This window comes from Furipterus horrens, unplaced genomic scaffold (genome assembly GCF_987537825.1).
Source record: "Furipterus horrens unplaced genomic scaffold, mFurHor1.1.pri manual_scaffold_7, whole genome shotgun sequence".
Lineage (NCBI taxonomy): Eukaryota > Metazoa > Chordata > Mammalia > Chiroptera > Furipteridae > Furipterus > Furipterus horrens.
In genome coordinates this window covers 37,684,200-37,698,191 of record NW_028327177.1, presented here as the reverse complement: position 1 = coordinate 37,698,191, position 13,992 = coordinate 37,684,200, and the positions used below count along the sequence as shown (strand labels likewise).

The window sequence follows — 13,992 nt, the reverse complement described above, 5'->3', positions numbered from 1 at the left end:
AGAAAAATGTGCCATTTGAAAGAATTAACATAATGCAGTGTTCTCTCTCTGTGGCTCACCTTTACCTACCTCACTTACCGAGGATTACTAAGCTGATATCCCCATAGCTATGAAATTTTCTGTAATTCATTTTCTGAACGTGAGAACTAATGTGTAGAATAAGAGCTCATACTTAAATTTTTAAATTTTATTTACATTAAAATACATTGGAATGTTAAACATAAGATTAATTATTATTTTTACTTTTTATATCTAGGTGATGAACTTCCACTAAGTGTTCGCATTTCTCATGAAAAACAGGATAAGATACATAGTTGCCTTGAGCATCTTTTCAGCCAGGTATGAATGGGACAGTTGTGGGTTTTTTCTCTGCAGATTAAACCATCAGGAGTCTCTTTTTCAGATGTAGTGAAAAGAGCTTGGAATTAGAATAAAAAGGCCCCAGTCTGTTCCTCCGCTCCTTTACCACAATTTTCACAATTTAAAATAGGAATAAATATTCTTTCAGGCAACTAACCCAAAGGATTATAATGTCAAGAATTTTATACTCCTGGGAAAACTATAAAGAGTTATGCACACATGAGTTATTCTTTTTTTATTGTTTGTTTCTTTATGGGTTTCAAGAATCCTTTATGGCATTTCTTGTTCAATTTTGTTTTTTATTTCAAAAAGCACAAGATTGTCTCAGGGCTCATGCTGGTGTTTTAGATGCCTAAAGAATTATATCCATAACAAAAATTTGTAGTATAGAAGCTTCTACTATTTTGAAAAGAATTTTAATTACTTTTTGTTTTTTTAATAACTCTGGAACCTTTTATTTCTTTCATGATGTGAATTTATATTTTGTATTAATATATGGTAGGATAGTAAGAAATGTTATTGAAAATGTTATCAGGTGAGTTTATTCCAATATTTTATTTAAAGGTAGATTTCAAAAAGAATCATGGGATTTCAAAATAATCATTGCTTTATGAAAAAAAAATATGATGCAAGATTTACTCTTGGAAAAATATGTTATGAGAATATGTAACTCATAGAATCTCTACTCTTTTCATAGGTGGATTCGATTACCAATCTTCTAAAAGGGCAAGCTGTGGTCAGAGCCTTTGAACAAACCAAGCACCTCACCCCAGGTCGAGGATTACAGGGTAAGGTTTAAAAAATAACTGTTATAAGCAATTGAGAAACAAAGCAGTAGACAATATAGCTATGAGACAAAAGTATAGTACGAGAAGAAAAGTTCTGGTTGCTCATGTTTCATCATTTGCTTAGTACTACTTCTATCTTGATAATTTTTGAAGATAAGGAAAAAAATCAGACCTTTTATGTTTCTTTGAATGTTAAAATTTTTAATGCCTATTGGGGACAGATTGAATAAAAAAATGAGTTAATTGAAGAGATGTGAGTATTGAGTTGCTTAGACTGACATCAAGCACAATGCTTACTTGCTCCTATCTCAGTGGTGGGGGAGGGGAGTTGGGGATGCGAGAGGGCAAACAGAACAGGATCTAGAGCCTCCAGTATCCAGCTTCTCATTGAGGTTGTTTAGAGTAGAGTTTTTCATCTGACCTTGCTCCTTTGTTTTACATGTGTAAGAGAAGAATATTAAGGTTTGGCTTTCTGCATTTAACACATTTTTCACCTGTGATCTAGCTAAAGAAATTTCCACAATGATAATAATTTAAGACAATAGTAAGGAAAACAAGAGGATTCTGAAGCTAATGGTCTTGTTAACTGGTAAACAGTTGAGAGTTAAGAGAGATTTTTGTGTGTGTTTATTTAGAATTCCAGCAGGAAATGGAACCAAAGCTGAGTTGTCCAAAAAGGTTAAGGCTTCACATCAAGCAAGATCCTTGGAATCTTCCCAGCAGCGTCCGGAGTCTTGCTCAGAACATCAGAAAATTTGTTGAAGGTCAGGATAAAAAGCAAAGAACAACTCATGACATTAAGAATAGTTATTAAAAAATCCATTAAAACCAAAAGTTCAGTAATGCTCTGATAAATTTTTCAGTGTTTCATGTTAAAAGGAAAATAAAAAGACTGTAAAGTATGATGGAGGAAGACAGAAAGAAGGAATGAGATCGCAGGATACAGATGATCTGTATCATGGGGAATAAGTGAACAAAATGAGGGCTTATACTTACAAAGACAAATGGAACATAGAAAGAGTTTCATATTTTATAATATAAAAAACATCAGAAACAGTTCTAAAGGATTCACAAATGACATGAAACTAAATTTTATGGATAGTCTAAAAAAATCAGTTGTGCATCTGTGTGAGAATCAACAGAATGACTTAGGTTGCATCATTTGTTTTGAAGTTTATTTTTCAGAATTATGAGTTGATGGTGTTATTAACTGCCATGACAGTGTTTACTCAACACCCTATATTGGTACAACCTGTAATTAGAGATATACTTTGAGACAGTTTCAACAAGTCTGATGGCACCTGTAGGACCTGAGTTATTAAGTAGAAAAATTCTGAGAGTTTTCAACATGGTTATGGTAAAAAAAATGAAATGAGAAATTTAAAAAAATGTTTTAAAATGTCTAATTCAGTGTTTTTCTTCCCAATATTTGGCCAGTGGTTGGAAACACATTGTGGTTGTCACAACTGTGGGTATATACTATTGGCATCTAGTGGATAGAGGCCAGGGATGCTACTGAACGTTCTACAGGGCAGTCCCTCACCTCACAACAAATAATTATTTGGTCCAAAATGCTAATAATGCCAAGGCCAAAGAACCTCTACAATAAATAAGTAATATGCTTGTGTTTAAATTTTTATCATGGTCATTTGTATGTCAGTTGGATATGGTAAATACTATTCAGCAAAATTACAACATAACACCAGTCATTACCATTATTTTAGGGTAAACTAAATTTATATATGGGTTTTTTTAAATACTTTTAAAAAGCAAATCCAACCAAGTAAATTTGAAGATCTAATTGGCTTTATTAAGTGATTTATGAATCTGGCAGCATCTCATCTAGCAACTTCAAGGGTGCTCCAAGGGGTTGTACAAATTGGAAAGATTTTATAGGAAGAAGTGTGGGGCAAGGGAGCTATTAACAAAAGAAGAGAAAGGATTATATTTAGACCAAGACATCTTCTGGAGGAAATGGAACTACAAGGATTTTTATCACGCAGGTTGCCTCTTCTTTCTCTGAGGAATGGAGAGGGCCCACTCAGCAGATTGCCTTAGTGTTGCTTGACCAGGAAATTCCAGACTGGTTGATTATACAATCATGGGTTTTAGCACAAGTGACACCATTTTGGATCTGTGGTTTTCTCTTTAACAATACTGATAAAAGATAGCTCTTAAACTCACCAGATTCTGAGCCTGTCACTTAACCCCTTTGGACCTCAGTTTCTTCATTTTGGGGGCCTCTTTCCTTCATAAATGACAGAAGTGGTTTAAATGTTCTGTGATTACTAAGTCTTCTGCCTATAAATGTACTCAAGTATAACAACTTAGGTATTGTTTAGAGATTAGTAGGGGAGCTTGTACAGATATGAAAAACTCCAAATAAATCACAGCAATTCTGTTGCATAATTAAATGTTTTGTTCTTGACAGCTGGATTTATTGGCTGTATTTTTATTTTATAGCTAAATATAATGGTTACTTGTAACATATAACATCCTATTTAAAACTCCCCAAAATAATGAATAGCAAAAGTGCTAATATTTTTAAAGGCTTATAGGCCTAAGAAATTTAGACCTCTGGAATTCTTTGTTTTTGCAGCCTCACTTGTAAAATTTAATGCTCTCTTAAGTATTTCCTGCATTTCTTTTTGGTTAGTTTTGTTGCTCTGACTATTTTGAACCTATCTAGAATAGGATACAAACTAACCTTTGTTATTTCCCATAATCTTGGGCAAGTAAAGAGCTCTGTAGGTTTTTACATTTACCTATTGCAAGTAAACTAGTTGCCAATTGGGAGTAAATGGACATAACTCATTAGACACACAGTAATGAGCATGAAGTTGATTCACATCATTTATGAAACATTTGTGATTGACCTTGTTTGGAGATAGGGTGGGAAGATGAATATTTTGAAACATTAGAAATATTTTGTCCTTTAGGACAGTATCTTGACTTATAGATAGGAAAGGAAAACTCTGTGTACTCTACGTATTCTATAAATCGTCGTCGTCGGCAGCCATCCGTCTCGAGAGACGATGGTGTAGCTTCTTCAGAGTCTATCTGCACCGCCAAGAATGGCTGTGCAGTCCGACTCGGGAGTGACATGGTATCTGTCTCCTCCCGTGTTGAATCGACATCTTGCGATGACGCTGAAGCTACAGAGCCTGGGCAGGGTGATATGGAGGGTCTGCTGTTGCCCATGCAGCAGACCCCCCCTCTCTTCGCAGCTGAAGGGTCCAAGGGAAAGACGGAGTCGATACAGCTTGGGTTCAGGTGCGCCGCAGGAGTTGCCGGTGTTGACTACAACGTCAAACCGCCTTAGGGACTCCGGCTCCGGATTTTCTGTCGGGGTTTACTCCCTTAGCCTTTCCCCTGAAGAGGTATGCCGCAAGGCAGCGGAGGTTTTTTGGAGTCAGAGTTTTCCTTCTCTGATGGTATTCTATAAATATACTTTATATAATTATATGTAAACTATAATTCTAATGTGTAATACATAATATAGTATACGTAATTGTATATATTATTTATATGATCTTTAGCAGTTTAAATAACTAAGAAAAATATTGCTTGATAGTTTATTGATCAAGACTAGGCAACTGTAGAAGTTTAGAGAACATCATGTAAGCTATAGCAGCTAAGGAAGACCTACAGAGGTAGCAGGATCTGAATAATGTTTCATAGGCTCACATAATTCAGATCTAGCAGGCATTTTAGGGTCTTGAGCAATGCATAAAATTTATATAGACAAGTAGAAAAGAATAGCATTTCAAGTGAATGGGATTTTTATTATCATATAATGAGATTGTGCTAGTTTTTATTAAAGTACAGTTAAAATGTGGCAGAAAAAGACTGAACAAGTAACTGATTTCTTTTTTCTCTGCAGAGGTAAAGTGTAGGATACTTCTGGCACTTCTTGAATATTCAGGTAATATTTTTTATTACTTATACTATTTAAAATTAATGTGGACCATGAGCTTAGAAGTCTCATGATAGACATCAAGGCAATGCCTTCAGCAAAATAGATGGAAATATGATCCCTACCTCCTCTAGTCTTACAAAGATAGAAAAAAAAAAACCCCTTAGTTTTAATAAAAAAACAAAAATGTATACTCATCCTCAATTACAAATAGGAACATGACAACACATATAAACATTTATACAGAATAGAGTTTAAAAAGAGAAAGGAAGCAGTTTTAATAAAGTAAATTGTGCAAATGGGACATATTGAGAAACTGTCTAACTTCTGTATATGAACAAAGATGTAGGTGGTCTCAGATTCAAGGGTTGGGGAAATGGACTGTGCTTTTGATAGTAGGAGTCTCCATTTCAAAATCATATTGTAAGGGCGTGGATGTAGACAGGGGAAGGATTTGTGACCACGTTTACAATCTACCACAGCTGGAAAGTTTAAATTATGAATTAGTGAAAGGAGGAACCAAGTTAACCAAGAGGGCTTTTTTGTTCATTAGTTGGTTTTTGCCTTTAAAATATTTTTGCTTTGCTTTTTAACTAAATAATAATACTATAAAATTTTTACATTTAAGCTTTACTAATAACACACAGTTGGTAGACCTAATTTTTATGTATCTCATTGATCCTCATAACCACTCTGAGAGAATATTACTTTTCCACAGTTTTAAAAGTGGAGAAATTAATAACCAGGCAATTAATAACAAAAATGTAATAATAATTAAAAATTAGACAGATTAAGATAATAACTAGTACATGGTGTTCATTCAACACATATTTTTGAGCATCTGGAAGATTAGGCATGAAGATGCTTTATTGAGTACGTGGATAATGAGTAGAAGGCAGATTTGAAATTCAAACTTATACCAATTTCAGAAGTGGTCCTGGAATGTATTACTTTATTCATTAACATTCAAATGGCTGTTCTTAGAGATCCTTATTTTGATTTCAATTTTATTTTTTATTATTATCATAATTCTGCTTTTTTCTACTTTATTCACTTGCTCATTTTTCCTTCATATACATATAGCATGGCACCAAAACATAACCAAATTACTCTATATTGTTGACTGCGAAATTATGCTCTTCACTTGAAAAGGGTAGACCGTGTCTGCTAAATATTATTCTTAACTCACTTTTATTCCTGCCTCACTCTAATCTTCTCTTTTATTTTTTAAATTATTTATTTATTTGTATGTTTGTTTATTTATTTTATTTTTAGATAGAGGGGAAAGGAGAAAGAGAGGGAGAGAAACATCACTGTGTGGTTGCCTCTCACTCACACCCCCAACTGGGGACCTGACCTGCAACCTAGTCATGTGCCCTGACTGGGAATCGAACTAGCGACACTTAGCTCGCAGGCCGACACTCAATCCCCTGAGACACAGCAGCCAGGGTTCTAATCTTCTCTTTTTGTTTCTTGTTTATTTTGCTTTTTTTTTGCTCCATACCATCTCAGAAAAATGACTTGGATTGCTTATGTATCTAGAAACCATCTCATTTTTTTTTAGATCAGCTAGCTAACTGTGGAACTTGACCTTTTAAAATAGTTGAGAGTAAATGAAATGTTAATATTTTAAAACATGTTTGTAGAAAATTAGCTTATATAGGCTGAAATGAAACAGAATCATTTGATAAGTTTTTAAAGCAATGCCTATTTCCACTACAAGAGAATATTTACTTTGCAAAGAAATAAACAAGCTGTCTCAAAAATCACAGCTCTGCTTTTCTTCTTTTGCTAGAAGCTGGAAGCAGCACTTGTGATTCTTGCTGTAGTTCTTATCGATAAAAATGAAGAATAAGAATAGCTTTGGAAAGGATGGACAATTGTGAATTTCAAACAGCTGCAGAATTAAAAGGAAAAGACCTATATGTTTTTGCTGGGAGTTAGCTTATTTTGGTATCTTTATTTATCATGCATTCCCTCTCCATTCAGCAATAAAACTGAGCACACTCTCATTACCGGGCACCATTCTAGATGCTAGAGAAAAGAATAATCACCATAATAATACTGTCCAATTTCACTTCGCTAAAATTTCACTTTGCCTAATGCTCTAACTGTTTATATCTCATTTATCACAGATTTAAGAAGTAAGAATGTGCCATTTTACATATAAGAGTCTAACATTTAGGATTATATGGTTTAAAGTTGGTGGAATGAGTAGGAAAAAAGCAGATTATATGCCTCTAAAGTCCATGAGCATAATTCACACATTATATGTTATGTGCCATTTCCCCTGGCCTTCTTGCTGAAGGTCCCTTGGGTTCACAAACAAGTAAATGAACTGTCACAAGGGTAGGTCATTAGCCACCTAAGTATAGGGATGCCTCAGGCCTGGTGGCAGATAGAACTGCACAGTACTTCCTGAAGGAGAGGGGAAAAAATGTCACAAGGGAAGGTAATGTTTTAATAGTTCAGAGTTTTTTTTTTTTGTTGTTGTTTTTTTTTAAGGTAGAACAATGTATCATTACTTTATAATTTACAAGAGTAAAAATAACTGTGGAATACATTTGTCCACATGGGGAAACAAACCAGAAAGGGAGAAATATTGGCCAAAGGCCTGAGAAATGCTGAATATTTACATGAGAGGGGAATTTGAGGATTAAAATTTGATGCCCATAATCAGTAAATTTCTAGATCATTTTTTAAGCAAGAGAAAATAACCAAATTTAATACGTGCATATATATGGGAACCCTACATACATGAGAGGTTCAGAGACCACATAAGGGAGAGATTCAGAGACAGAAAAGGAAATTGAGCTATATAAGACATTCTGAGCTAGGGATGAAGTAATGTACCTTGGGGCTTCAAAAGATCATTGCAGAATGATAAGAAGAACAAATGTTTAATAAATACTAGTTTTCCCTGCCCTATGGGCAAGGCCCCTATTCAAGTTCTAGGTAGTTAAGTAAAGGGGGAGAAGTTTCTCTTGAGCTCATGGCTACTAAAGTTGCCTTTAGCTCAAAACAATCTGTATAGCTCAGAGGTACATCTTGGTATGACTCATTCATGACCCGCATAGTTCCTTCCTGAATTGGGCTTGGTAGATTGTTCTCGCTCTCATTAAACCAGTCTCAGTCTTGGGAAAAGTTTAGTTCAGGTAAATAGTTGTATCTCATTTCAGGAAGTGGTGATACAGGTGGGCTCCCAAAGCTAAGCCCATGGTGTAAGCAATCATGTATTTAATGAGATATCTCTGTGGAAAAAAATGGAAAACAAAGGTTAATGATCAGAGCAGACTATAATCTCAGTTTCTTGAGTTCTAAAGGCAGGCAGTCAAAAATATTTCTGGATGTCTGAAAATTTTCAGAGAGGGTGGAGTCAGACAGTGACTGATTGATTCTCCTGGTCTACAATTTGAATGTCTGGTGATCTTTCTACAACAGGTATGAAGATTATGAAAATTGTCCATAAATTGCCCCACTTTAGCTTGATGGCCTTGAAAAAAGGCTGTTTTAGTTCTCAATGATTCCATGTCAAATGGTGGGAAAATAAAAATGTTAGTTTGAAGGGTTGCAGCCAGATATTTAAGAAAACTAGAAAAATTCATAATCCAGTTCAGTTTATAGGTAGAAAAATTTTTTTAATTAAAAAAAAACTCAGACAATGAATAGCACAAGCTAGCTTATGGATATTAGATGCTTGTGCTATTCATTGTCTGAGTTTTTTTTTTTTATATTATAGTTTCTATTAAACCATTTTTTTCTCTCTAAAATGACCCTCATTTTTATCAAAAATAGCAAAATTAAGACTTATTTGCAGAATAAGTCTAGTTTCAATAAACTTGGTCTATTATTTGTATAAGTCCAACAAGGACAGTAATTAACTACAAAGGCTCTTTTAAATTTGCTTTGCTGGAATTTTCCATGAGGAATCTTTAGCTTGAACTTAAAAAGGCCTCTCAAAGTCAGAAAAAGACATGCCACGTACTTACCATTAGACCTCACCTGCAATACCTATAGATGTTCAATAAATTGACTCTCTGAAACCAGAAAAGTCAGTGTTTGTGCTGCCTGTCACTACCAGACCCAATAAGCAGAGACAGGGATTGAATCTTTATGGGCACTTTATTCAGATTGCTGGCGATCTAAGAAGACGGTGGGTTATATACCCTAATAGACCGTTTTATATTTTCTTTTAAGCCAGCCTTTTTTATAAGGAGAATAAAACAGGTAAGGGATTTGGAATTCAAGGGAAAAAAAGTATAAATAAGGGATTTGGAATTCAGGAAAGAGTTTAATCAGATAAAAGCTGCAATCAGGCAATTTCCCTAACATCCTTTCATCTGTTGACCAGTGATTTGCTATCTGGGTCCTGGGCCCTGTGTCCTGGGCAGTGGGATGTCTCCCCAGGGAACACATGGCTCAGATACCATCTGGATTGCTTATGGTCTCTTGTGGGACACAAAGGTGGAATTGCTTGTGGTCTCCTGGAGTCAGGGTGGGCCGTACCTTCAATTCCTGAAACAATAGCTTTTTATATGCATTAACTACTAAGCTTATTAACTACTGCATAAAACTAAAATTTTCCAACTCTGAAGATACCCCATCATCTTGACCAATGATTTAAAGTTTGCTGGGGGAGAGAAGGGCCTGCATCCAGAGGCCTGTGGACAAAGGTGTGTGGGCTATAGGGGCATGTCATGTTTGAGGAACGCTGAGCAGGTAGTGTGGCTCAGAGAGATCTGTATAGCCACCATTCTGGCTGCTTTCAGAAACATTGTTTTATTATATTCTTACAACTATTTCTGTGAAGATCGTTGCTGGTTGTCTGGGATGGATGGAAGTGATGTGTTGAGAAGCTGTAAATATAAGTTGTGTATAGGTAAAGACCTCTTTCTGCTACTCAGTTTTCTACCCTTGTTACTCATTGGGAGATAATAACATGTCAAAAGTCACCTGAAAAGCTCTTAATATATGATGTATATTTTGAAGTCTAAGTAGACTAGTCATTTACTCTGTTAAAAATAGGAAGGTAGCAACTGGAAGTCACCTCTTGAAGTAATAAGCATTCATTAAGTGTTTTTTATTTGAAAATATGTTGGTTTAAGATTTCAATGGCAGTGTGATTCAAAGGCATCTATCTTGTTTATCCACTCTCTCAATCTACTGGGAGCACAGACGTGGCCAAGGCCTCACCTCAGACTTCTGTGTACCTTCAGTAATCAGCACAGTGTTTAATTCCTGTGGGGCATTCGATATTAAAAGTTGAATTAATGAATGCATACAAGTTTTGTGTGATTAGTTCTGATTTGATAATGAGACTGAATAAAAATTTTAATTTGGCTTAAAATGCATACAGAATTTAGTGGCAGAGAGCAGAAGAAACATCTAAGTATTTGTTTTAGGATAAAAGAAGAAGAAATCGGAGGATTTCTTTTCAAAGGCAACTTGGAAATAATTATTTCTACTTGTGGTAGAATAATAAAGTTCATAGTGGAACCAGATCCTTCCTTCTCTAGACCTTAACCTTCTACTCTTCTTATAAGCACTTTCTTTCCATTTAGATTTTTATTAAGAAATTATTCTCAAATTATAGGTGGGAATATTCTTGCCAAGGCTATTGAAGTATATTTTAAAATTGCCCCAGATTTTCTGCTTTATTAAAGAACAATGCAAAAGCAAAGCAACAGCCCTGACCAAGTTACTCAGTTGATTAGAGCGCCATCCGGATTATCCAAGGTAGTGGGTTTAATCCCTGGTTGGGGCACATGCAAGAAGCAGCCAATGAATACATAAATAAGTGGAACAACAATTTGATGTTTCTCTCTCTTTCTCTTAAATCAATAAATTTTAAAAAATTAAAAAAAATATTTTTAAAGCAAAGCAACAATGTTCAAGGAGGTATAGGGTCTCTCTCTCTCTAATAATTTAAAAATAAGTTTTTAAAAGCAAAGCAACAATGTTCAAGGAAAATGTAGGCCAATTTTTGCGTCTTTAGTCTTGGTCTTGAACCTCAGTCCTCTAGCTTCACTTTTGGGCTAAACGCTGTCTGAAGTACCCTTTTAAACCAGACTAAATCCTGGCATTTCAAGAAGCCTGAGCATGAGCTCAGACATTTTCACTTCACTTAGTTCACTTGTCTGTTAGTTGCTCTACTAGTTTATTATTTTCATTTATTCAGTAAATATTTATTGAATATGTACATTCTGTTAGAAATTATACACAACAAAGTGTTTTGCATTTTGCTTAATTGAGAATTGGGCAGAGTTCTTTCTCAGTTTAGCCATTTCATAGTAACTTTAAAAATATTGTTTTCCATCTATTAGAATGGGGTACATGGTCTATAACTACTTACAGAAAATGGCTAACACACGTTGTTGGTTAAATTAATAAGTTGAACCATATGGAATTGCCATATTCAACTACTTTGACCTACTAAAATAACAAGTTCTTATAGTTTAACCTAATAAATGAATATTTTATTATAAACATATATTTTAATTTATATTATGTGTACACATGACTTGAATGGTTATTAAAAACAGATGTCCTGTGTTCTTGGTAAACAGCTGAAAAATTATGTCTTCTTATCAATAAAGCAAGAATTCAACACTGAATAAAGGCAGCATTTACACTGTGTTATACAATAATATTGACAATATATTTCAGAAGATTCTGAGCCCTCAAAATATTCAATAGACTTTTGGGTATATGATTATGTTTACCTTGGTTTTACTTCTAGTATAAGTAATTTTTCAGCGTACATAATATATGGCTTGGTGTCATGTTATTGTAGTTTGTACTAGCCCACCACCCAAGGAAGTTGACCCTTTGTGATCAGTCTCTCAGAGGCACAGGTTCTTTCCATTGGAAAACGCTGTGGCCCAGGAGTGGAAGTTCACATGATAAACATGCCTTCATAGTGGCTCAGTGAAAACTCTAGTCAATTGCAGAATAAGAATCCTGGTAAAATTAATTTGTGCTAAAACTGTGAATGAATTACTTATTTCAAATCAATATAGGAGTTTATGAACTGGACATATTTATAACTTGTGAAGTTGAATAGTAAATTCAGAAGATACGGATTTGCTTATTTTTACATACAGTTGGACATTGATACTCTTTTCCCCTATGCATTGCACGTAAATATTTCAATAGGTTTAGTAGGTAATTTAAAATATTTTAGTATTAATAATACTGTATTTTGTTTGCCAGGACAAACTGAAAAATTGGACTTTTGAGTTTCCTTTAGGAAAGTTTTGTGCAACAAATGCAAATTGTGGACCATGAGGGAAAAAATGTTTTTTTTTTTCCTCGGGTTTTATAAAGCCATTTAGTAATTACAAAATAAAGCCACAATATCAATTAGGAAAAATTATTTTAATGTGTCTAAATCTTTTTTGGTGTCTAGTGTTTGCTAAAGTGTATGTGCTCATTAAGAGAGCTCAAGTTCACATTTCTCACACGGTGTGAGGTTAGTGAAAGGACAAAATAACAGCGAGCATAAGTGCTTAATGGATCGGTTTGGTTCATATGACATTTCTCAAAACTGCCTTTATGTCCTGGATCACAGACAGTGAGCCACAGCTCCGGAGAGACATGGTTTTCTGCCAAAGCCTTGTGGCCACAGTCTGTGCCTTCTCCGAGCAGCTCATGGCAGCCTTGAACCAGATGTTTGACAACAGCAAGGAGAATGAGATGGAAACGTGGGAAGCCAGCAGGAGGTGGCTGGACCAGATCGCTAACGCGGGCGTTCTTTTCCACTTTCAGTCACTTCTGTCACCAAACTTGGTAAGGAATCACAGTGCACACCTCTGTCTGTGTCAGCTGTAACATTTGTAGCGCCATACTCCCAAATCAAAATGTTTATTCATTATTGTATCAGCAGTCATTCAGCTACTTTAAAAGAATATATTTTTTTCATGGGCAAATATAGTTTTTATAAGTGTGTAGGAGGAATTTTTTCTCTCCTGATTTCCATCTTTTCTCAGTGGCTGCTAACAGCTTAGAAAGCCTCCATCTGTTATTAATTCCTGCATCCCTAAGCACTGACTGAAAAGGTCATCAGAGGAATGAAAGCCTTTCTGCTACAGATCCTTATTTCCGGTCCAGAAAAAACAGCATGCAATGGAACCTCACCTCCCACTGAGGCTGATTTTCTGGAGTATTTTTGATAGAGAGTTCTGACCACTTGCATGTCATACTGTCTGGCAATCTGTTTAAAATTTGTGTGTGTTAAATGGTTCTATTTCCTTCCTTTATATGCATGTTTGTCCTGTTAAATCTAAGAATGTTGCCTTAATTACTGTAGAGTGTTCCATGTTTATGCAATAGTATTCCATAGTGGGTATGAAGAAAGCATCTCAAAATATTTGATAACAGTGTGGTGAACTTAGAGTTTTTCACACCTACTTTCTGTGGTTCTGAGAGTTGTCATGATGTTGAAAGGCAAACATATTCAACTTTTATATGTAACTTAAGGTGCTAGTTAAAAGGGATTGTGATTTTGAACATGAGATGCTATTTTATCTGTTAAAGTACACAAAATATAGCTATAAAGTAACATGCTTAAGACTTTAAACAGATGAATATGAGTTTATATATCAAAATAATGATTTTCTTCAATGACATCGAGGATAGGGAGGTAATTGCTGTACTACATGGTCATAAAAGGTTCTGGAATGATAAAGTAAGCAAGTCCACCTCTGTCTTCTTCAAAGAAACAATTAGATTCATTTGAAAAGACTCTGCTATTACAACTAAATAATATATTTAATTAATGAAAATTTTGAAGTAAGAAACATTTGAAAATGTTTAGAAATAAATATTAATTAATCCCCATTGCCTTGAAAATAGAAACTACATAACATAGGAAGCCCACTTCCTAACACATAGTAGGCATTAAGTGTTTAATGAATGAGGCTTTATTTC

The 13,992-nt window shown here is 34.8% G+C and overlaps 1 protein-coding gene across 1 annotated transcript in view; it reads left to right on the top strand.

The window, feature by feature from the left end:
• PREX2 (phosphatidylinositol-3,4,5-trisphosphate dependent Rac exchange factor 2) overlaps positions 1-13,992 on the top strand; it is a 231,973-nt gene that overhangs the window by 149,658 nt on the left and 68,323 nt on the right. The window contains exons 28-32 of the mRNA XM_090283596.1: positions 257-339; positions 1,058-1,148; positions 1,784-1,912; positions 5,032-5,073; positions 12,635-12,852. Of these exons, the coding sequence (XP_090139722.1) occupies positions 257-339; positions 1,058-1,148; positions 1,784-1,912; positions 5,032-5,073; positions 12,635-12,852 (563 nt within the window). The remainder of the gene's footprint in view (positions 1-256; positions 340-1,057; positions 1,149-1,783; positions 1,913-5,031; positions 5,074-12,634; positions 12,853-13,992) is intronic.